The sequence below is a fragment of the Pantherophis guttatus genome, chromosome 3 (genome assembly GCF_059756535.1).
Source record: "Pantherophis guttatus breed Tessera chromosome 3, ASM5975653v1, whole genome shotgun sequence".
NCBI classification, from domain to species: Eukaryota; Metazoa; Chordata; class Lepidosauria; order Squamata; family Colubridae; genus Pantherophis; species Pantherophis guttatus.
This window is the reverse complement of record NC_142065.1, coordinates 44,202,735-44,227,643: the sequence shown is the minus strand read 5'-3', so window position 1 is coordinate 44,227,643 and position 24,909 is coordinate 44,202,735. Positions and strand designations below refer to the sequence as shown.

Genomic DNA, 24,909 nt, shown 5'->3' with positions numbered 1-24,909 from the left:
TAACCTGCTTCTTAAAAACTGTTTCGGGGACTCCAGCTTCTTTAATACTTCCTTTTCTTTAAATATTTTTACCATCATTGTTTTGTTTATTTATTTGATCATTTTTTAAATCTGAATACCACACATCTTGCTCTCTTACCATTCTTAAGTGATATCAACATGAGATTTGGAAATGTATATTCTGAATCGTTTTTCTTTGTCTTTAGGTATAGGGTTATTGGTGAAGCTACACTTAAGTGTATTCTAAAAGATGGCAAGGTTGCCTGGAATAGAGAATTCCCACATTGCGAACGTAAGAGAAGATTTTACTTTAAAGTCATTAAAGTTTATGCCACTGGTTATTGCTGCAGCTTCCAAAAAGTTGCAGTGATGCCGTGGAAGGAGAACATTTCTCTTTTAATTTACCGTATTTTTCGGTGTATAAGACGCAGCTCTTTATCCCCCAAAAGGGGGTGAAAATCTGGATGCGTCTTATATGCCGAATGTAGCCCCGCCCACCCATCAGTCCCCACCCTTCGGCCATTTTGGGACAGTTCCAGGCGGCAGGGATCTGGGTCGGGCCACAGCCTGATGAACAACCCTCTTCGGGAAGGTCTGGGGGGGGGAATCTGCCCGGCAGCTTCAGGGAACAAGGTGGGTGCCACGATTTGCGGCTGGTCACCCCTCTGGCCACCCAGCAGGCAGCTTAGGGCAGGCAATGGCCACAATGACTTCACTCCCCTGCAATGTGAGGAGCTGCCCCCTCTCTGTGCCCAGGAGCCGAGTGAGATGAACGGGAGCTCCTAAAGTAAAACGCCCCTCCTTTCCAGCCACCGCTGCCCGGATTCCCCAATGCAATAATCAGAGCTATGTTTCAGGTGGCGGGCGGTCAGTTCCCCTGCAATGTGCAGAGGGGAACTGGGAACCATTTTGGATTTGGGGAGGGGATTGCAGCACTGCCTCCTGAAAGTGCTTTTCTTCCTGTTGGGAATGTGCAATGGAAGAAAAGCACTTTAGGGAGGCAGCGCTGCAATCCCCTCCCCAAATCCAAAATGGTTCCCAGTTCCCCACTGCACATTTCAGGGGAACTGGCCACCCGCCACCTGAAACGTGGCTCTGATTTCCCCCAGACCATTCCAAAATGCTGGTAGGCAGAGGTAGAATTCTTGTTTTCCTCCCCCAAAATTTAGGTGCGTCTTATACTCCGGTGCATCTTATACACCGAAAAATACGGTACTTGCCTGTAATTTAGTGAGCCTTTGAAACACCCTGAATATTCTTCCAGTGCCAAAGTGAATTCCAGTTAAAAGGTTACTTTAGAGAAATCATTCTCTCTCCTTCAGACATCTCTTGTACTCGTCCTACCAATATTCTCAATGGACAAATTTATCTTAACCCTAATGACGAATATTACGTTGGATCAGTTGTAATCTACCGCTGCAACCGTGATTTCTCCCTGATTGGAAATTCAACCCTCACATGCATAACTGCCAAAGATGACCTAAATGGAAAGTGGAATTTACCAGTCCCTGAATGTAAAAGTAAGGAAAAATGAAAATGTCTTTAATCAGCTGAATTGCTTTTCTACAGTAGCTGTTGTTGTTGGTAAATAAAATTCTTGCAGGGAGAAAATCATTACATAATCTCTGAAGCTCTGTGGTCCCTGAATGAGAGGGGAATTTGAAAAATAACAAAGGCGACAGTATCATAAACAACTTTGAGAAACATTGTAATAGTTTATAATGTATAGCCGATATGTTAACTATAATTTTGATCTAATTAAAAGGTTAATTCAAAGAAATGACTTCCTGCTTCAGACAACCTTTGCCTTCAGCATGAGAGAATTCCTGATTCTAATTACAAATATTACTATGGATGAGTAGTAATCTATCAAACTGATCTTTCCTGTTTGGAAAGTCAATGATCACATACTTAGTTGCAGAAGATGGCCTAAATGGAGAGTGGAATTCACAAGACAACTATGAGAAATACTACAGTAGCACGTAGTATAAAATATTATAAAATCCCTATATAGTATGTGTCAGGCTAATGATGATTTAATACCTGACCAGATGCTGTAATACTGTAATGATGATGCAATGGTAGGAATGAGTCAGCAGGGTTCTTTGACTGTTACCACTTTAGTATCTGTATTATAAGAGAGGCCCTGTTGAGGTGTGTCTCTCTCTGTGTGTGTGCTTCCATGCTTTAATAGCTATACTTTGTAGATAAAACCACTATTTATTATTACAAACCTCGGTTTGCTGTATTTGCTCCTGGGTTGTCTCAAATAGTCACACTATGTGCACTCTGACATTATACACAAATAAATATGCTGCTTATTGAAAGATAATAACATTCAGATTCATTATGAACGATGTTGAACAATGTCTATATAATATATATTGGTCATTGCTTGCAAAATGACTGAGATTTCCAGTTTCTGCAGCAATAATTAGTAACAATCATCCAACACAGTTACTAGGTTAGATGAGCAACCATTTAAAACCCCAAAACAGGCAGTAGTAGTGGTAGTACAGGTAGTCCTTGACTTACCACAGTTCATTTAGTTATCATTCGAAGTTGCAATGGCTCTGAAAAAGTGACTTATGACCATTTTTCCCACTTACGACCATTGCAGCATTTTTATGGTCACATGGTCCAAATTTGTATCCTTGGCAATTGACACATATTTATTATGGCTGCAGTGTCCCATGGTCACGTGATCCCCTTTTGTGACCTTCTGACAATCAAAGACAGTGAGGAATCCAGATTCACTTAACAACGGTGTTACTCATTTAACAACTGCAGTGATTCACTTAACTACTGTGGTAAGAAAGGTCATAAAATGGGGCAAAATTTCTTAGCAACAGAAAATTTGGGCTCAATTGAGTTCATAAGGCGAGGACAAAATGAATAAAAGATTAACCAAATATTATTTTGTAGGGTCTTAATACCCGATACTAATAGAAGAAAGAAAAATAAAAGCAACTGCTAATTATATATCCTTTTTAGCCAAGAGCAGCTCTTGATTGTTTTTATTTATAGACTTTGTTCTGAGCAGGTTCTGTTTAAATGCTGCTTTCTCTTTTCAGACGTCAAATGTGATCCACCAAAAGTGGAAAATGGGAAGTTAATTAATTTACCTAAGCCTTCATATACCTATAATGAAGCCATCAGCTTTGAATGTAATTCCGGCTATTCTGCTGTGGGAAGCCTCCATATTAAATGTGGGGCTAACAGTTCGTGGGTTCCTGCCATCCCCAAATGTGTCAAAGGTAACTATTTTACAGCCTTACAGGAGAGGTTGGTTGACATTTAACACAGAACTTTCTGCCTGACTAACCTGAATCATCATTTTCTCTTTTCTCTGGTTATTGCCTCTGCTACTCACTCTTTTCTTACAAGTAGACTTATAGTGGTCACCATTGTTCATTCAGATGATAAGAAACGATAACTATAGGTGAATTATTATGTGAATTATAATGAATTATAATAGAATCATTAATGAAGTTCAGGTCTTAGGAACTATTGGAAATACCCCTATATCTATAAAGTTCTCCGTGCCAAATGGGACTAGATTTGCTCCTAGTCTTTCCTTGTATATGGAAGTTCTTGCACATACAACCAGTGGTGGGATTCAGCTGGTTCACACCAGTTCAACTGAACTGCTAGCTAACTTTTTTTCTTTTTTAGACAAGTTTTATTAGTTGCCTCCCCCCAATAACATCCACATATTTTTTGAAACAGAGTATTGATCATATCATATCATATCATATACAAATTATCATATCCAAATATATTTTATTTAATTAGTTTCTGCCAAAGTGTTCTTTTTCCATATTTGTTAATCAAATCTTAATTTTTCTATTCATATTTCTATAAACAGTATCTTCTTTCACCCTCAAATTCTAATTTTTACTATTGGTTCTGTGGGCGTGGCTTATTTTGTGGATGTGGCTTGGTGGGGTTAAGGTGACAGGGTAGATGTGGCCAACTTTTTTTTTTTACTTTTAAAAGCATTTTTTCTACAACCTTAAGAGGTTGCAGAAAAATTGCTTTTAAAAGCCTCTGACGATCAGGGAACTCAGCTGGGATCGCCAGAGGCTTTTAAAGGGGTTTTTTTTTCTACAACCTCTTCAGCCGAAGAGATTGTAGAAAAAAATGCTTTTAAAAGCCTCTGACGATCCCAGCTGAGCTGCACGATCATCAGAGGCTTTTTTTTTTTTTACTTTTAAAAGCATTTTTTTGGCTGAAGAAGTTGTAGAAAAAATGCTTTTAAAAGTAAAAAAAAGAAAAAGCCTCTAATGAGGGCAGGGTAAGCAAGCAGCGACCTGGCCGGGGACCAGTTCGGGGGCATGGCCAGCCAATGTTATTACTAGTTCTCCGAACTATTACAAATTTTTACTACTGGTTCTTGCGAACCGGTGCAAACTGGGAGCAACCCACCACTGCCAAGGTCTAATGGCATAACCTTGGACCAGTGGTGGGTTCCTCCCGGTTTGGCCCGGTTCAGCCGAGCCGGTAGCAGTGCCAATATGACATCACCAAACCGGTTATCTTTGTCCGGGAGCTGGGCCCTTCCACCCGCACCCGCCCGCATTATTCTTACTTTTTATTTCTTCTTTTTTAGCCCAGCTGATAGATGCGGCAGAGTGGATTGCCGCACCTCAGCTGGGCAGATTGCTAATGCGCTTGCGCGGAGCGCGCATGCGGGCGAAGCCCCACCAAGCCACTACTTGAAGAATCTAACTCTAATTCTAATTCCCTGTACTTCTGTTCACCGCTGCTGGCAAAGGTAAGGCTGAAGGGTACAGGTGGGCAGGGATGGGAGACCTGGTGGAGGGGTGATACCAGCAGTGGGTGGTGGACCGATGCACAGGGAGGGAGGGGAGCACACGGGAGATCGCGGCATCGGAGCTCTTCCCGTGCATTTCCCACAGCTGGCCTGGCCTGTGAGGGAAGCACGAGGGAGATCCTAGCTGCAGTTTACTCGTGAGCAACATTGGCAGGGAGAGGCAGGGTGAAAGTCCAATGGTGCTCACGAGTAAACTGAGGCTCCTAAGTGGGGGGAGGTCGAGCCTCTCCACCCACAACATCTTCACCTGAGGGCATCGCTGGCAGCCACTTCCTGCGCCTCCCGTCCCGTGCTCTTACCGCTGCTGCTCGGCCTCCTCGATGCACGGAGGCAGGAGGTAGTCTGCGATCTGCTGGCTGCCTCTAATCTGCAGTTTACTTGTTAGCAAGTTTACTCGTGAGCAAGTTTACTCGTGAGCATGGTGCTCATGAGTAAACTGCAGATTACAGGAAGCCAGCAGATCGTTGGCTTACTCGCTCTGCTGCCTACCTGGCAGAGCGCAGACTGGCAGCTCCAGGTCGTCTCTCAGCCGTTGTGTGCAGGGAAAAACCTTGCAAAGTAAAGGAAAACTTCTCCTGAGTGTGAGAAGTTAATTGCCTTGCACTCCCTGCAGTCAATGGCTGAGAGATGACCCAGAACTGCCACTCTCTAGTAAAATGCGCGTCTCGCACTGGGGTGCAATTTGGGGGTGGCAGGTGGGGCAGGGGATGAGGGGGAGCTCAGCAAGCTTTGCTTTGCTCCCCTCTCCCTGCTGGCCAGTGGTGTTGCGTGCAGCCACTGCGCTGGGACTGATAGGGGCAGCAGCAGCCCTCTGTTTTTCTCCAGCTGGGCGGGAAAAAAAGGAGGGGGACTTCACAAACAAAAGAGAATTCCCACTTTTGGCACCGGAGCCAAAGCTAAAAGAAACTGGTGGGGAGAAAAAGAGGGAGGGTAGGAACAGGGGAAGGGCATTTTTTTCATTGTTTTAACTCCATAGCAACATCTTTCCCAGCTACTGCTTTCTCTGCTCAGCAGCAGAGCTTTCTTTTTTCTTTAAGGTTAGTCCCCTTCTTCCCGGGAGAGAGAAGAGAGAGAGGTGGGAGAGAAAAAGAAGGCAGCATGGGGTGGTAGGGGGTGGAGTGGGGGGTCTTCTTAGTCTCGGCTGGATGCTGCTTCCTTGGGTCCCCTCAACTTTTCAGTCCCAGAAAGCGGCTGAAAAATGCCTTCTGTTTTGCAGCCATGCACCATTTTTTGTCCTTGCTTCCTTCCTGTTTTTATTTGGTTTTCCCTCCCACCCTGAAAGGAGTTTCAAGCAAAAGAAAGGGGGGGGGAGAAGGATCCAGGAGTGGGAAGGGAAGGGATTGGGAAGAATGAGATGAAAAGGACTTCCCGGCTCGGGGAAGGGTCGGAGTCCAGAATCCAGACTTTCCCCTTTTCTCTTGCTGCGCTTTTATTTCCAAAGGGTTTCTCCCCCCCCCCAATCCACTCTCTTTCCCGAAGCCGGCGGTGTGTAATGAAAGCAAGATTTAAAGGAAAGAAAGTTGAGCTAGTTTGTAAGGAAAACAAGTACTGCCAAAGTTCAGTGCAAGCCATACTAGTATTCCAAACTAATGAGTCTTAATGTCTGGTTAAAATGGGTAGTACTTCCATTTAAAGAAGAAAAGCATAGCTCAGACTATTGCTATGATTTTTTGCTCCTATATTCTGTTGTTTAGCTATAAATTTTGTTAATGTAGAAATTTTATTTACAGCCTATTAAACAACTGAGCTAGCTGTTTGCCTGCAATCATGTGTTATTAGGAGTAATTCCCACTGAAAGAGAGTAGCCTTACTGCCAAGTAAACATGCATAGGCTTTACATAGTTGAGAGATAGGGTATCGATTAGTATGAGGTGTATTATAGAGAGAATGAGAACTTCTGTAACAACAGATACTTCTGTAACAACAGACCAGGTGTGTGTGTGTGTGTGAGTGAGAGAGAGAGGGGGGGGGAGAGAGAGAGAGAAAGAGACAGCCAGAAAGAAAGAAAGAAAGAAAGAAAGAAAGAAAGAAAGAAAGAAAGAAAGAAAGAAAGAGGGAAAGAAAGAGAGATAGAAGAGAAAGAAAGAGGAAGGAAGGGAGAGAGAAAGAGAGAGAAACCCTCTGTGCTATTATTTTTAATTGTTCGATTATTTATCATGTATTAATATTTCACACTGTCCCTACACGTAGAATGATTTTACTACCTTTCTTTTGCCCAGGGCTACCACATATTTTTCAGGGATTTATATGCATTCAATGACTATAGTTCAGAGCATAAATATGTGCGTGTTTATTTCTACATCAGGTTGCATAAGTCCATCTTAATATGCTATTCCTGGTATGTGATGTTTTGTATACATACAGAAAAAGAAGCACTCTTATGATCTGTGACTTTTAGGCTTGCTGTCAAACATCAGCCATAATACTAATGACTGTTTTGAACAATATGCAGGTTGTATTACACGAATGGCTATTTTATATGTGAAATTATGACTGAAATATTTCTGCGCCTATATTGATTTACACTGTCAGGAAGTTTCTCCTTAGTTTTAGGTTGCTTCACTCTTTGTTCAGTTTCCATCCATTGCTTCTTGTTTTGCCTTCTGGTGCTTTGGAAAATACATTGTCCCTCCCTTCTGGCAGCCCCTTAAAAGCCTGTTGCCTATCACACTCTTGGGCAAAGCATGTGAGCCATTTCCTCTTTTCAGTGGTCCATGAAAGTACATCTATAGTATGTAGATAATAAAGTTGAAAAAAGGTGAACAACATTTTTACAGAACTGTAGATATGTTGAGGCTGGGTGTGAAAAGGAATGGCTGGGAGGGGAGGGGCCAGGTGAGGCACCCCTTGACGTGAGTGACATTGAGTTGGCCACGCCCAGCCAGTCACATGACCATCAAGCCATGCCCACAAAATAAGCCATACCCACAGAACCGGTAGTAAAAATATTTAGAACCCACCCCTGCCTTGGACATCTTGAGGAATCTCTGGAACATTAAATGGCATGGAGGTAACCTTATATGCAAGAAGGCTGGGGCAACAGTAGAGAAGGCTAGCTGCCTGGGACCCACCAAACATAAGTCCCAGCAAATGTATTTCTGACCCAAGGAGGGCAGCATGTGGAAGGTCAGCCAGTAGGATGGGCAGAGAGTAGTAATGGGCCAATGCTTCAGTTGCTTTTCAGTGGTAAGCAAGCTACAGTACATTGATGTATTCTTGCTCTCCTGAGGGGGTTTCCACATATGCCCTTGCCAGGGTTGGAGCTGGAAACTGAGGCCTGGAGCTAAGATAAGATCAGGTGCAAACCCCAATTGAAAGAAGTAATCAAGAAGAAGGACAGTTGTTTCCCAAAATGCATCTTTTAGTATTTCAGAATCCCTGAAATACCTAGGAATCTTTGCAACAGCTCTGGTTGTCAGGTTAGCTCCAACTTCCTCTACATGGGGAGTCCAGGTGTGTTTGATTACAATCTCCATCATGCTCAACCACAATGGCTATCCTTTCCATCTCATATGGGCCTTTTATTAATCTACTGCCATGTCCAAAAGTCTTGCAACTTACTCTGCCTAATTTATATAACACTTCAAATGGGTGGGTTTCCAATATACTAGACTTCCATCATTCCTAGACTGAATGCTTGCAATTGAAATTCACCTCTTTAGAACTGCCCTTAACCTTTAATTAGTTAAACAGCTTTTTTAATTGCTGTCATTGGTAAATAAAATTCTTGCAGAAGCAAATCATTATATAATTTCTGAAACTTTGTGGTCCCTGCATGAGGGAGGAATTTTTAAAATAACAATGGGGACAGTGTCATGAAACTACTATGATACAGCTGCCCACATGGTTTTGTGCAGACCTTGATGTGCACATGTGGGAGCTGCATTGGTTGTCGATTTGCTTCTGGCTGCAATTCAAGATGCTGGTTGTCATCTTTAAAGCCCTTCACGGCTTGGGACCAGGTTATCTGAGAGACTGTCTCTTGCTGTTCACATTCACCTGACCCACTAGAATAGGGAGAGAATGTTTCAGGTCCTGTCCCCTAAGGATGTACATCTGTTGGGATTCAGAATAAGGGCCTTCTCTGTCATGGCTTCCACCCTTTGGAACATTGTCCCTGCAGAAATTAGACTTTGTCAGCCTTTCATAAGGCCCTGAATGCTTGGTTTTGCCAACTGGCTTGGGGAACCCAGAGTGTGATGGAGCCCATCAAATAGCTTATTTAGCCGTGTGTTATCACTGGGGGGAGGGGATATATATATTCTATTCTATGTTTTTATTGTTTGTAAGGTTCCTAGAGTCATGTGAGCAAGTAGGCAGCTATATATTTTTTTAAATAAATAAACAAAAATAAGAAATACTGAAAATAAAAAAAAATTAAAAAAAAAGAAATACTGCAATAGTATATAGTATATAGTGGAATATGGGTGGCTAACAATATATCCCAGCAAATGTTTTCTTTTCAACAATGTTCACCCTGTTTGAATGCCCCCTTTTTTAAAAAAAAGTCTAAATTATAGTTATATGATCCCCCCAAAAAGAAAGAAAGAAATGCGGGGGGGGGGGAAACATGTAGCCTTAAAAAAACTGAAAAGAAACCAATTAATGGAAAGCTAAATCTTTGGCAAAATGACAGGATATTATTCCCAGGGCTTTAGTTTATTGTTCTTACAAGCTTGTTTTTTTAGACTTGATATTAATTTTTTGGGACTGGAGTATTTATGATCCTACTGTATATTGAATATCAATATTTATTAATTAGATTTTATCCCTCCTTTATTAATATAGTTTTCACTCTTATACACAACTTTTGCAGTTAAAATTGCCTTTTTATGCATCATATAAGTCTGTTATCTGTAATATGTTTTTAGACTGTATTTTATCTATTTTTTAAAATATAAAAGCAATTTTACCAGCTTACTGTATATGTGTAACCTAATATGGATGTTCATTAGGTGGAAACATTTTTTTTTCTTTGAGTTCATTATTGAGAAGAACTCATCATACTATTTTTATTTATTTATTTGCTATATCACAGATTTGCATTAAAAGGTAGGGCTTTTGTTTTCTTTAGAAAGAATTTATTTGGCTCTCATTTTCTTAGAGTTAAAATATTTTTCATAATGATTTTATTAAAAGTTTTAAATAGAACAATAAAAAATATCAACTAAAAAGAAAAAAGAAAGGAAAAAAACTGCAAGAAAGCAGCTACATATTTCTTTATATATTGCTAAAAATAATTCCTTCTCACCTCTCTAGGTTGTATGTTTTGACTTTTATTTTATCAACATTTTCTTTCAAACAGGAATTTTTGACAAGCCAAATACTGCTACAAACAAGCCAAATACTACTTTAGAAGATTATGCAGGTAAGACTGAAATAGTCTGAGGTGAGCTATTGTACTTGCACCAGAAAGATGGTTTCTTTTCAAATAGTGAAAACTCTGGCAGTTTGTAATAAAAGACTTAGGAAAGAAAGAAAAGAAACAAACAAAAATGGCATTTTCTTCAATTCAGCAATGCTTGTATGGAAACAGTTGTACAATCTTTGTATCCTTCCAAGCAACATAGACACAACCAAGTCCATTTTTCATATTCAGCATCATATTTCTATCTGTTGTGCAAAGTGGTTCTTCTAAAATTAGACCTTCCCAAATAGAGATCAATTTAGTCAAAAAAAAAAACCCAAAACTTTCAGATTAAAGTTTTCAATAGTACTGGTTATAATGTGATATTGCTCCTAGTATTTGTTCAGCTTTATTTCAGGTTCCCCTTTTTGTGCACTGTACCCATTTTAGTTCACATAGTAAAATTCATAATCTAGCATTTTACTCACCACACTACACTGGCCCTCTACTATTTAGCAAAGATAATGATATTTTAAATAAACTAGAAAGAGAAAGCATATGTTGATTCCAATGGGGCTCAAAAGTTTAGCTCATTTTCGTTCCCCTTTTTTCTGTTTTAGAATGCAACAAAACTACAGCACTTGGTAAGTAATTACATGGTGAGATATTTCAAAGTGTAACCAATGCTATTCTGTTTTCATGAATGACGAATATTTATTTACTTATTGTTAAAATCTGTTCATAATTCATACATGGTAGCTTGACATGATGTATTCTGACTGCCCAAAGCCCAAATAGTGAATTCTATAGACAAGTGAGGTCTTGAACTTTAGTTTTTCCAATTTCAGTATAACTGAACTAAACACTATATTACAGTGGAATTGAAACACTTAAGGTTCAGTATTATGCAACACTCAACATGTTGAGTGTTGTAAACTTTTCTTTCTCTCTCTAATGTTGATATGTTGGAGTTGTCACTGAATTTAGACTTTAGCAGCTGTCTTAATTGAGAGTATCTTTTTTTAACTTCTCACAGAAACTTCATTTACACCTTTTAAGAATACAGGAATTTCAGCAACTGAAATATTTTTCATACTTTATCCCTAAATCATCTTGGACAGAAATTCATTTTTTTTCTAATTGGCTGTTCAATGAAGTGGTGAGGAACTGAACTGCTTTGCAAGTGATGGAAAACTTTATAGCTCTCTGTTTACTAACAATTTCCTGAATGTTTATCAGCATGTGAACTAATGCTTACATGTCCAACAAAGGCAGTCTAAAGGCAGAACCTCCAAAATATATATAAAGGCCTTCATGTGAATGGAATCCTGGTAGTGAAAAATTGATTGACTTATTTAGATATGCAAAAACTCGTTATCAGAATCCTAGCTCACAACAAAGTCAAAATTCCCAAGAACCCAATCTTACTGCAGATTATTTAATAGAAATGAAATAGACAAAATCCTGCACTTATTCAGGCCATACCTGAGAAACAAAGATATTGATCATGAAATCAAATATAAAAAAGTATGTTACCACAAGAACATTCATGTGAAAAGAAAATATTTCTTCTCATTCAGAAGAATTCAGTTTCTATGATTTCTGCCATGCATCCTACCTGCTTTTCTGAAGGAGCTTTTGTTCTTGAGCTACTTTCAATAGAGGTGTAAGGTGGCATCTAGAGATCAACCCCCCCTCTAAATTGGACTAAGTTGCTATTTTCTTAAGGGAAAGATTGAATAGGACAGTGGTCCCCAATCCCTGGTTCATGGACCAGCACTGGGCTGCGGCATGCCAGAAACCAGGATGAGCAAACAAGTGAAGTTCCATCCATGGGATGCAGGCAGCATACGAAACCATGACCCCTTCAGTCCTTGGAAAACCCTATCTTCACAGAAAGGTTGGGAGCCTCTGGAATAGGATCTCTGTCTTTGGCTATGTTCTAATTAACCTTTTATAAATAGCCTAAAGGGTGGAACAGAAGAGAAATAATGTGCAGATAACACCAAGTTGGAGTGGATATTGGGAGATATTGTAGCAAAATCACAATTCAAAATAACATGAATAAAATTGAAAACTGAGTCAAATTCAACTGGGTGATGTTCAGGGGTTACAAATCAATGTTTTGCATCTAGGCAGGAAAAATCATAGACATGGATAATGTACAGGACATGGGAGTCCTGGCAGGGGAGCACTGAGTGTGAGAAGGGGAACGGGACAATTTGCCACAGCCAACTTGCTGCGGCCAACATGCCATGGCCAACTTGCCACAGCCAACTTACCATGGCCAACTTGCTACAGGACAATTTAACAATTCTATTTAATTATTTCAAATAAATAAAAATTATTTTAATTTTTGCCATTCACATTTCATTCTGTTCCTCCTTTTGAATCCTTTCTTTAATGATTCTATTCTACCATTTCATTGATATTAGTGTAACTCTTGTCCTGCAGTGAGTTGTCCTGTGGTGAGATGGCCGTGGTGAGTTGTCCTGCAAAGAGTTAGCTGTGGCGAGTTGGTTGTGGCAAGTTGGCCATGGCGAATTGTCATAGACCCTGTGAGAAGGATTTACTAGGGATTCTAGTAAAGCATTCATTATGAGCAACCATATGATGCAACAACTGCTAAGGTCAACAAATTCTTGGGCTGCATTAACTTTTATGTCTAGATTCATAGGAAGTAATGGTTGGGGGTTTTGTTGTTGTTGTTTTTAATTTGATTTATATGCCGCCCTTCTCCGGAGACTCACGGCGGCTTACAATGCATTAAGCGATAGCCTTCATACTATCAATAATAGTTCCACTACTTACATACATTACTTCAGGAAGTAATAGTTCCACTACATACATGCTGATCATATTGCATTTGGATTACTGTGATAAGTCTTGAGCATCACAATTTATAAAGCTTAGGAAAACCTGGAATAGGGTTAGAGGATCTAAAAAGGAAAACTTATGAAGAGTACGTAGGCATCATCTCAGTTAGATTGAAAATGTTTTCTCTCTCCCAGGGTGTTTAGATCAGATACTCTAAATAAAACCCATGTTTTATTTATGTTCATCAACCTATACAAATCTTAAAATCTTCCTTATAAATCCACAAGGATATAAAGCAAGCAAAGATATTGCTTTTGGCAGTCCTATCTTTTTATACCTGTTTGGAAAAGAAAATGAGAGGCCTAAACCACCTAGTATCTCCTTGGTGAGATGGATGACATAGAAGTTTAATAATAAATAAATAAAAGTAAATATGAATGATAGCAGAAGGATTAAAAAGACTCACAGAATTCTTCTTCCAGTCCTTTCTTCTTAGAGGTCTTACTCTATTATTCTTATTGGAAAAGCTGAAATATCTAATGGAAGGAAAAACAGTAGGCACATACATGTAATTTTCCCCAGACTATCCCTACTAGACTCAGATCTATTCTGTGATGTTTATAAAACATACACATTCATACACCTTCCCCTGTCTCCTCCCCTCCCCTCCCCTCCCTCTCCTCCCCTCCTTTCTCCTCCTTTCCCTTCCCTTCTGTCCACTCTCCATTCGCCTCTCCTCTATTCGTTCTTCTGACAATGTTATCACTGGAAATGGCAAGCCAAAGTTTTTGACCCTATGCTTGTCCATATGTCTCTCCAGCCCAATTTGGGACGATTTTATTTTTTAAGGGAAACTCAAATATGAAAAATCATCTTTCTAATTCCCCAAAATTGGGCAATAGTTTAGGAACCATTTTTCCTATGAGGTAAAAAATGGCATTGAATGTTGTATGAAACTTCTGCTTCATTCTTGCTTCAGGTAAAAGGTTTTGAATTATTTATTACCATTTTTTCCTAGGAAAACTGATTATCCTCCTGGCTGTTCTGTATAATTGCTGGTGAAGTCATGACACCGAACAAAAGGAAAAACTATCAAGATTTTATTTGATTATATTGGGTATCTGCTTAATTTATTTATTTTATTTCATTGCTAAGCATAAAATACAAACTCCTAAAACCATTTATTTGTTGGTATCTTTATTGCATTTATATTCCATATTTTTTTCTGAAAGCAGGAATATAGGGGTCACCCCCATTTTATTCCCCAAACAGCAGCCTTGTTAAGAAAGTTGAACTGAGACTTAGCAAGGGTTACCTCACGAGTTCCATATTTTTAAAAATACTTTATTAAATTTCAAGAAAAATGAAACACAAAATAACTACAAAAAAGTGGAGGAATTCAAAAGGTGAAAAGATTAAAAAGTGGAAAAAAAGAAAAAGGAAGGGGAAAAGTGAGGAAAGGCTTTCAACTTAGTTAATAGAGTTACAAAAATTTAATCAAATATATTTCCTTACTAATATAGCCATAACAAAAAAAATGTCCCATATTTCCTCCATTTGATGGATCCATTATAACAAAAAAAATCCCACCTCAAAGACATATACATCTTACATTTGTATATACATTTATCTCATAAAAAATACATGTCACCACAAAATTCATTCCTTAGATCTACATAATTATCAATAATCAAAATTAATATTATACCCAATCTTACAAAATTAATCTGACATAAAGAAAAAAATATTTGGTGTGAAAAATGTAGATCTACCAGAAAAGATGGAAAAGAATACGAATATAAGAATTTTTGAGATAATGGAATAGATGGACCAAATTTTCTTGGCAAGAGGAATGCTGCACTGCCAAGGAAAATTATTCAACAATGGATGTTGCAGAGATATTTACAATAGGGACTTATGAACTTTGGAAATGAGATGCAATTGTTGGGAAAGTTCCCAATTAAAAACCTAAAACAACATTTCATTACTATTTTTTCCTGTCATATATGCAATGTATAATAGGTCAATTGAGTTGCAAATAGTTGTAGAAGCTCAAATTTTGCATCTTCTTTCCAAGGGAGGAAGTTATTGTAATAGATTTGTCAGTGCTCAACTAGAGCAATAATAAATGTATTTGTCTAATTTTGCCTCTGTTTAATTTTCTTCTTTTGGATTTTGTATTTCAATCTTTTCAATAAAATAAAAGTTGCAAGAAAAAAAAGTAGATCTTTGAATCTACATATATAGTTCCCATTTAATCTGATGAAATACAATCCTTATTTGGTATACGTCTAGTAAAATAAAATGAAATAATAAAGATAATAGTAAAACCAATCTGTAGGTCAAAAGGGCACAAGTGATTGTCAGCAGAATTCAGTGGTCCTAAAAGGGGGCATAACTGAAAAATAACCCAAAGTTATGCAGAGGCCTGAAGTAAGAAGAGCAAGTCCAGCTTGTCTCCAGATTGCCATACGGTTTATTTAAGGATTATTTAAGTCCCTGAGTAGGGCTGTATTCACACAGACTTTTTGTTGTACAGCAAGAGCAAAGCCCAAGGTTATAATAGCTATGCTAAAAAGTAAACAGAATAACTCTGGGCGTTTCTTTCAAAGGTAAATTCAGTTCAAATTCACTTAACCAATGTGGCAGGAAAGGTCACAAAATGTGGCAAAACTCACTTAACACATTTCTCATTTAGCAATGTATGTTTTCAGCTCAATTGTGGCCATAAGTCGAGGACTATCTAGTGACTGTTCGAAGTTACAATGGCATTGAAAAAAAGTTGCTCTGGAACTGTTCCTCTCACTTACCACTGTTGCAGCCTCCCCGAGGTCCCTCAAAGCAATATTCGGGTGCTTGGCAGTCAGTATGTATTTACGACAATTGGAGTGTCCCAGGGTCATGATCACATCGCCATTTGCCATCTTCCCAGATAGCTTCTAACAAGCAAGTTGATGGGGGAAGCTGGATTCACTTTACGACTGAATGTTTCACTTAACAACTGCACTGATTCATGGCAAAAAAAAGATCATAAAATCAGGCAGGACTCACTTCACCACCATTTCACTTAACAAAGGAAAGTTTGGTCCTAACTGTGGTTGTAAGTTGAGAACTATCTGTAGCGAATAATTAAAACTTATTTAACAGCATTATATCAGAAATATTAGAGGATGTAAATTGTCTAATGAGACTTATCAACAAAATTATCTGTAGTTTGGACAAAGTTTTGAATAAAAGGTGACCAATTTGAGCCTTTTGAGACCCCTTTTTTTCTCCTATCCAACTGAAAGCAACTTTTCTGTCTTACTTGTCTTTTAGCTTTCTGCTAGGGTTGGTTGCCCTATACTTTTAGTACTTGTCCCAAAGGTGCTTTTTCAAGAGGCAGCTGGACTGTCTGGTTTTTCTTTGAAGACAGAGAAGTTATGAAGCTTCTCGGATGAGAAACAAAACATCTTCAAAGAAAAACCAGACAGTACAGTTGCCTCTTGAAAAAACACCTTTGGGACAACCATGACCCAGATGACTGAGAATTTCCATAGACACTTTCAATACTTCTTTGCTACCATCCAAATGCTTGTAGACTATGTATGGTAGCCTGAGTTTTATTAATGGGGAAACTACAGAAATTAATTCATCATTTTAGGGGATCCCAATATTCATAAAAAAAAAAAAAGCCAAAATGACAATACTAATGCTGAGACTCATGCCAACTTTGCATTCTGCCATAAACTTTTAAGTCACAGCAGTTATTACACCCATTCCCTCAAGCCCACTACAATCTCGTGAACTTTAAGAGCTTCCCCATCTCCCAACCTTGCTCCAATGCGTCCCTTGAATGCCAGTGATGATGATTGTGTCTTTGAGCCAATATTGACGACCCCCGGACTACTCCCAGCAGTTTTCTTGGCAAGATTTCAGATGTGGTTTGCCTAGGCCTGAGTGAGAGTGACTGGCCTAAAGCAGGGCTGTCAAACTCCTGGCCCGCGGGCTGGATGTGTCATGCGCTGGCCACGCCTATGCCCGGTTTAGCGAAGGGGGGGAAGCCCCAATGTGTCACGTGACACAGCCATGACCACATGAGTTTGACCACCCACCCCCCGGCCTAAGGTAACCCAGCTACCTAAGGCAGGACTAGAAGTCATGCTGTCTTGATTTCTAGCCTGGTGTTTTAAATACTAGACCAAACTAGTCAATAGTCAGATTTTTTTTTTAAAAAAAAAACATTGTTATGAGGTTATTAACAAAATGACAATGAGGATACCACTATAACTGCAGGCATGCAACATCAGTAAGTATTTCTCAGTTGGAGACTCTCCAGCAAACATGGTCTTCAGTTTCCAGAACCTTTACAGTCTAAGATGGATAGTAGTTATGCTACCCACATTTATGAACTGAAGCCTGCCACAGCTGCCAACAAGCTGGGGGAGATTCAAACAACCAGTTCTGTAGTCTGGATCCATCTCCATAATCTCCATGGTGGATTCCCCCCTCCCCCCTCAGACTTCAATGGCACATTTTTACAAACTGCTTTTACAGCGGGATGCCAAATCCCTGCCCATCCTATTCCTGCCTCCTGTTGGCCAAGGAAACACAGTCCTGTTCCTAAGCATGTGCTCTGTGCTTTTCAGCATTTACACCTGACAGCCAGAGCAGTGCAGAGCGGTTGTAGAAACTTTCTTTGTTTTTGACCTGAGGTTTGAACTCCCACTATTAGCGTGGCGTTCCTCACATTCGTTTACCTGAAAAGTGGTGGTGCATTTTTCTGTCATCCGGTGATATTTGGGAGTGCCGCTCTTTTCTATCTTTACCTCCAGGAGTGTGTTTCTCTGACTCCCGTCAGCTGTGGCGATGGATCTTTTCACTCCTTGTCCCGATGAGGTCCTTTGGCCGGCCTTGGTCCTGCTGTTATTCTCATCCACGGCCTTGTGTGAGTAAGATGCGCCTCTAAAGCAGGGGTCTCCAACCTTGGCAACTTTAAGCCTAGAGGACTTCAACTCCCAGAATTCCCCAGCCAGCAAAGCAAAGCTGGCTGGGGAATTTTGGGAGTTGAAGTCCTCCAGGCTTAAAGTTGCCAAGGTTGGAGACCCCTGCTTTAAAGAGCCTGCTAAAGTTCGGGCTCTAAAATAGGCGGGGGGAAGAAGGTGACTTAATTATTGTTTAGAGCAAGGAGCTAATCGAGATTCCCTCGACCAAGCGGGAAGTCGCAATCTTTTGCTGCTTTGCGACTGAGAGCAAGAACGCCAGTCGCTAGGCAGAGCTGCTGCTCCGGCTGCGTACCGCAAAGGCAGCCAGCAACTTGAGTCGAAAGAGAAGGAATGACGCCAAGGAGTAGAGAGAGAGGAAGAAAGAAGAGGAGAGAAGAGGAGAAAGAAGAAAGGGAAAAGGAGAGGAAGAAAAGGGAGGAGAAAGAGGAACAGAGGAGAAGGCTTGAAGGGGGAAAGAAGAGAGGAGTTGGGGAAGAGAAGGGGAAGTAGGAAAGAGGAGAGGAAGAACGAAGGAAATAGGAGGAGAAGCAGGAAGGAAAAGAAGGGGAGGAAAGAAGAAAGGTTGGAGTAAAAGTAAAGGGTAAAAGAGCAGCCCCCAAAAAGTAAAAAGTAGATATTGTGTGCTCGTGTATTGTTGTGGTTGAAGCTGAAGTATTCATTGACAGGTAGGACATTATAGCAGATGATTTTATGTACTACGCTTAGGTCGGACTGATGACAGCTAAGTTCTATATTGTCTAAGCCCAAAATTTCAAGTCTGGTGGCATAAGGTATTCTGTTGCAAGCAGAGGAGTGGAGGACTCTTCTCGTGAAATATCTCTGGACTCGTTTGATTGTATTAATGTCCAATATGCAGTGTGGGTTCAGACAGATGAGCTGTATTCAAGAATTGGTCTAGCAAAAGTTTTGTATGCCCTACTGTATCCCTCTTGGTGGCTTTCAATATTCAGATTGATTTGGGGTGAAAAAAATGTTTTGGGACTTGGATTTAGTTTACAGAACAAGAAGATAAAGTTTTTGATATTTGGGGTGGGGATGAAGATGTTTCTTTTATTAAAGTAGTAAAACTTTTCCAAGAATCTGCGTCTGTAGTATTTGAGGCTGCATTTTTCCTTTCAAACTTTAGACTTTTGCGGGAATATTGTTGTTTTTATTTAGCTCCATTCTAATTGGTGTAGCTGTAACAACAAATGTAATTGGAGCAGCTCTCTGGCCCTCCTCTTTATCTTCTGTTAAAAAACATAAACTGTAATTATTTCCCTGGCCATTAGAGGGTGCTATTCAATATGATGAAAAAATGAAAACTATTTTTGGAGATGGAATTTTTTAATTAAAAATTTGTTACAATTCTTAGAAGCTAAGTTTGAGAAAATTGAAATGCTATTAAGATAATAAATTGGATAAGATTCACATGGAACACCACATTAAAGTTAACATCAAAATGAAACATTAGGAAAAACATTTTATAAATAGAGAAGAATAGAATTCTTTATTGGCCAAGTGTGATTGGACACACAAGGAATTTGTCTTTAGTGCATATACTCTCAGGGTACATAAAGAAAAAATAAAATATATTCATCAAAATATTTCTAATACATACTATAAATACAGTTAATGTATTTAAGATATATTAAATACATCTAATGTTTTAAATGAATGAATGGAATGAGGAAAATGAAAATTAAAGGCTTATATTAATGAAGTAATATAATGTGGAGAGATGAAACTACTATAAAAATTAGTAACAAAAAGAATGGATTTGAAAAAATGAATAGATGGAGGCATTGAAATTATGATCATTTTAATATTTTATTTATATTTATTTTTAAACTATTTTTTAGAAATTATATTTACTATTGTTCATTAATGATGGATATTTTTTATTTAATGTTTGTCTTATTAGATTCATGATTGTAAGAATATTACGTATGTTGTTAAACCTGCATATACTGTAGATTGTTTATCCCTCTCCCCTTTCCACTTTTTAATCTTTTCCCCCTTTGAATTACCCAATTCCCTTTGTTATTTTGTATTTTATTTTTTCTTGAAATTTAATAAATTTGTATTAAAATAATTCCATAACTGTTTATTTAATAAGCCTGTAATAGCATCTCCCATCTGCTGATGGTTTGTCTTAAATTAACATTTGAAGTAAAAAGCAGAAATTCTGGGAAGATGGACTGGTGGACCAGCATATGGACTATGCAAAAGAGGAAGGAGACAAGAGTACACAACCCTTGCTATTTTCCTGTCTTTTCTAGTTATTCCATATTTGTCACCATCAGTTATTCCCCATGGCAAGCACACTGGAAAGTATTTGGAAGATTTCTCCTATGGAACAGGTGTAACATATATGTATGACAAAGGCTACCTCTTCATTGAGATGCTTCTATTTACTATACTATTAAAAACAGGATATATGGAGAATGGAGTGGCCATGTATATTGTGGAGCTGGGTTTTCATGCTCCAATCCTTGTTTCTTGTGTTGTTCCCCAAGAAAAGAATAACAGAGTTGGAAGGGACCTTGGATGTCTTCTAGTCCAACCCCCTGCTTAGGCAGGAAACCCTACACCATTTCAGACAAATGGTTATCCAATCTCTTCTTAAAAACTTCCAGTGCTGGAGCATTTACAACTTCTGGAGGCAAGTTGTTCCACTGATTAATTGTTCTAACTTTCAGGAAATTTCTCCTTTGTTGTGGGTTTGAGTCTTATTCTTTTACTGCTGACAGAAAAACAAGTTCAAAAAAACACATATCAAACCTTTTCAACCAAAACTGAAAGAGTAGATTCTCTCTCACAGGCAAACTTAATCTTGGATCAAGGAATGTGAGTTCTGTAAACTTGCAGCAGTCCTATCAGATATTACTTATCTTATTCCACAGTTCTCTCTAATCACGAGGTGGATGAAACATTCAAAGAATTGTTGTTTGAAGTATTTTTTTGCTTAGCGTGAGCTGAGTCACAGCATAATACATTGCTGCTTCCTCCCGCCCCCCCCCCACCTATATTCCCTTCTCTTCTTTATTTAGAGCTGCTCCTATTTTCTTACTAGCCAAGTACAAGTCACAAAGTACAGCGCAATTGGTCTTTGCACATCCTGTCTCTTACCAAATTAGACCCACAGGAATACGATTATGGGAACTACTTGTTAGAACCACAACTTCTAAACTGATGTTTTAATGCTTTATTAAAAGAAGAAGTTAAATAACAGCAGTTTTCACATTTCATAGCCTTCTTTTCTCCTTGCCAAAAGAACATAAACACATCATATATACCTATAATGTACTTACAGTTTCAAATGTTATACATGCATTAGAAGTTAAGGCATTCTCCATCTGCAATTTCCAGATGCAATAGAAAAAAAAATAAAGGAAAGACAGCATAGAAGCAATTGCTCCTTCCCTAATTAAAAGTCTTCAATCACTCTTCATAGAAATTACTTTCTAGACTCCTGATTTGTTGCCACAAGGAAACACCTCATTATCCTGTTGGCAAAATTTCATCTCTTGTATGCGATCAGGGTTTAGTATTCTTAACTTCTAACCCCAAAATTAAAAGTATTGCAAGAACCGCATACTCGTGAGGACTGAGCAGTTGACATCTGAAATGAAATTCTGACTGCTGGAAGAAAACTTAAAATCAAAAGGAAGGGAAATACTGTAGGAAGGAGGGATATTCACAAACACATAGTAATCAGTTTCTGTTATCAGCTGTAACAGAAGCCAACTTTGCTACTCTAGATGGCACAGCCAAGGGATAAGCTTATTAAGGTGGTTCTGTTGATGGCTTTTAGTTTATGACTAAGCATATAGCAACACTCTGAAAACTATCTGCCAAAACACTGTTGAGATTATTGAATAATATTGAATAAATTTATGATAACCTACTTTTAAAGTGCATTTATTGTTGTGTTTTTTAGTTTTCTGTCTCTTTTGTTAATACATTCACATTATTATATTTGACATCCATATAGCATTTGAGTTGAACTATTTTCTGCATAAGAAATAAACTAAAATATCTTTGGAAACTAACATACCTGGGTATTTCACAAATTCACATACTTTGCAGGTTTTAAGAACATGGCACAGTAGAGTCCTCTTTGACCTGACAAACATACCAAATGTTTCATATTTCTGACCTGTTTTAATATTTCTTCATTTTTATGTCTTTTTGACCTGACAAACATACCAAATGTTTCATATTTCTGACCTGTTTTAATATTTCTTCATTTTTATGTCTTTTCTCATGCCAACTAGATTGTAACTTTGGCAGCAAAAAGCTAATCTGTGGCCAATTCACACACCTTAAGAGCCTGGAATCCATGAGATATGCAAAACATTCTAAATAAAATATATTTTGAGATACATGTAGCTGTTACAAACTTTCCAAGTTCAAGAAATATCTCTCTAAGCTTTGGAGAAAAACAATCATCTTGTTTCCCACTCTTTTGAGTATATCAATATACCATCAAGATTTGAAGTCCCATTAGATAATAAAAAGAGTTTTCCTTCTACTGCACAGAATTGTTCACAAATGACTGGATTTTTATTTATTTATTTTATGAACGGCTTCAGTCACAGCTAATTCACACAAAAGCCTACAGTCAATGCAAAATAACATAAGTGTACAATGGCAGACAATAACAGAAACAGAATATAACATTACAGTAAAACTTATCATTTCTATAACATTCTGTACACCAGAAGCTCAACAGCACTCAGATCCCAAAGGCATTCTGGAATAGCAAAGTGTTTATGACTTGGCAGACCAAGAGATTAAGCCGAAATTTCATATACATGCCAAACAGGATGAGAGATGCCCGAACTTTGAATCATCTCATAATGTAAAAGCTAAAGCCCCAAATTCTCTCTCCTATGCCCAATGACAATTGATGGGAAAAAGAATCACCATAAGGAGCAGAATCACCATAAAATGATGCCATCAGCTCCCAACCTTCATAAGTGGTCCAGAAGAATTCTATATTCAACAGTATCAAGTTCTGAAAAATGTCAACGTTCATTTTGGGACTGGCTTAGTTGGGGATGCTCATATTTTATTCAGAAAATTGTGGTTCTTGAACTTATTATTGGCTCAATATGCGTGGCACTGTGGATCTGTTTTTATTTTCTATTGGGAAAAAAGACAGTGGTCTCAAAGTGGAGGATTTTATACCAGCTATGATCAAATAACTTCCCATTGAGATTGACCAGTGACCACCCCTCAGGAACGGAGAATCTATTAGACCAGGGCAGCATGGAAATATATTGTAGAAAGTTCTGACAGGTTTTATACTGCAAGCTTTTTTAAAAATTGTGTCAGTTCAGATAAAGATAAGAACAGGCCAGTTGAACAATAATTTTTGAGTGTCGTTATCTTCAATGTCAAACCCATTCAGTTGTTTGCTATGTACCTCAGTATTTGCAAAAGAGCAAGTTAGAAGTGACTGGAATGAAGGTAAAGGAAAACTCAGCTCTGAACCAACTCTGAACTCATTATTGAGCCAACTTTGTGGTAGTGAAGAAGGTGAATAATCTTTGTTTCCTTTATTATTGCATATTTGCAGTATCACTACTGGAATTTTCTCAGAGTGGTTTGGGGAATCCAGCCCAATGAGAATTCAAAACTTCAGCAGCTCATTGAGACATGTTGGGTAAATACTTTGAAAGCAAACTATTTGATCAAATTAATTATACTTAAGACTCTGCAATTCTAATACTTGAATTTGTGAAAGTATCCAGGGCCATCTCTCTTTCTTGGAATCACCTTGTTTTTAAGGCCCATTGATGTCAATAAAGTGTTTGCAAAAACTTGGTTAACCTTATGTTATGCTGTCCTTTGTTCCTCATGGCTTATTACATTTAGTAATAGCTCACCTCAGTCACTGAAGCTATATATTTCTCCCCTGTAGAAAGATTGGTTCCAACCTCATTAAATGAAGCCATTGTGAGACCAATACATTTTATCCTCCATGTTGTTCAATACCTATATGAAATCACTGAGTAAATAATTTAGTGATTTATTTATTTTATTTATTAAATTTTTATACCACCCCCTCTCCCGAAGGACTCGGGGCGGTGAACAGCCAAGATTAAAAAACATATAATATAAACATTAAAATACATTTAAAAGAAAATTAAATCCAAAATGGCTCCCCAATTTAAAACGCCTTACCCATAACCCTATAATTAAAACAAATTTAAAATTTCTGCATTTAAAAGGGGGAAGATTTAGGCCAGGCCGGCTTGATGAAATAGAAGAGTCTTAAGTGCGCGGCGGAAGGTGCACAGATCCGGGATCCTCTGTATCTCCAGGGGGAGCTCGTTCCAGATCTTAGGTGCCCCCACAGAGAAGGCTCTCCCCCTAGGGGCCGACAGCCGACATTGTTTGGCCGACGGCACCTGGAGGAGCCCCTCTCTATGGGAGCGTACTGGCCGGTGGGAGGCTATTGGTGGTAGCAGGCGGTCCCATAAATAACCAGGTCCTAAGCCATGGAGCACTTTAAAGGTGATAACCAGAACCTTTTAGAAAAAGTGTTGTGTCTTCAGAATATTGGTAAAACCCAGCTCTATTTCTCCTTTTATTCATATCTAGTGAGGTACAGGAATTATTAAATAAATATCTGGCTGCAGTACTGAACAAGATAACAACCAAAAAGTGAAGTTCAATCCAGTTAAGACAGAAATGCTGTTAGTAAATGGTTTATTGATCTAATGGTGTTCAATTTGTTCTAAAAGTTGCATATCTCTAAAAGGATCACATTTATAGCTTTCGCTGCTTCTGGATCAGTCTACTACATTAGCTGTTAGACGTTTTCTGTGGCATGAAGGACAGTATTTTTTATCAGCTTAGGGCCAACTATGCCTCTACTCAAATATAAATAGCTTTCAGACAATTGAAGCTAACATGGCATTGGCATTTGT

At 38.6% G+C, this 24,909-nt stretch overlaps 1 protein-coding gene across 1 annotated transcript in view; it reads left to right on the top strand.

Moving 5' to 3' along the window:
• LOC117663851 (complement receptor type 1-like) overlaps positions 1–14,181 on the top strand; it is a 99,802-nt gene extending 85,621 nt beyond the window's left edge. Inside the window, exons 26-31 of the mRNA XM_087890669.1 lie at positions 207–292; positions 1,323–1,520; positions 3,075–3,257; positions 10,143–10,205; positions 10,805–10,828; positions 14,020–14,181. Coding sequence (XP_087746795.1) covers positions 207–292; positions 1,323–1,520; positions 3,075–3,257; positions 10,143–10,205; positions 10,805–10,828; positions 14,020–14,063 — 598 coding nt within the window. The 3' untranslated portion in view covers positions 14,064–14,181. The remainder of the gene's footprint in view (positions 1–206; positions 293–1,322; positions 1,521–3,074; positions 3,258–10,142; positions 10,206–10,804; positions 10,829–14,019) is intronic.
• Positions 14,182–24,909: the final 10,728 nt, after the last annotated feature.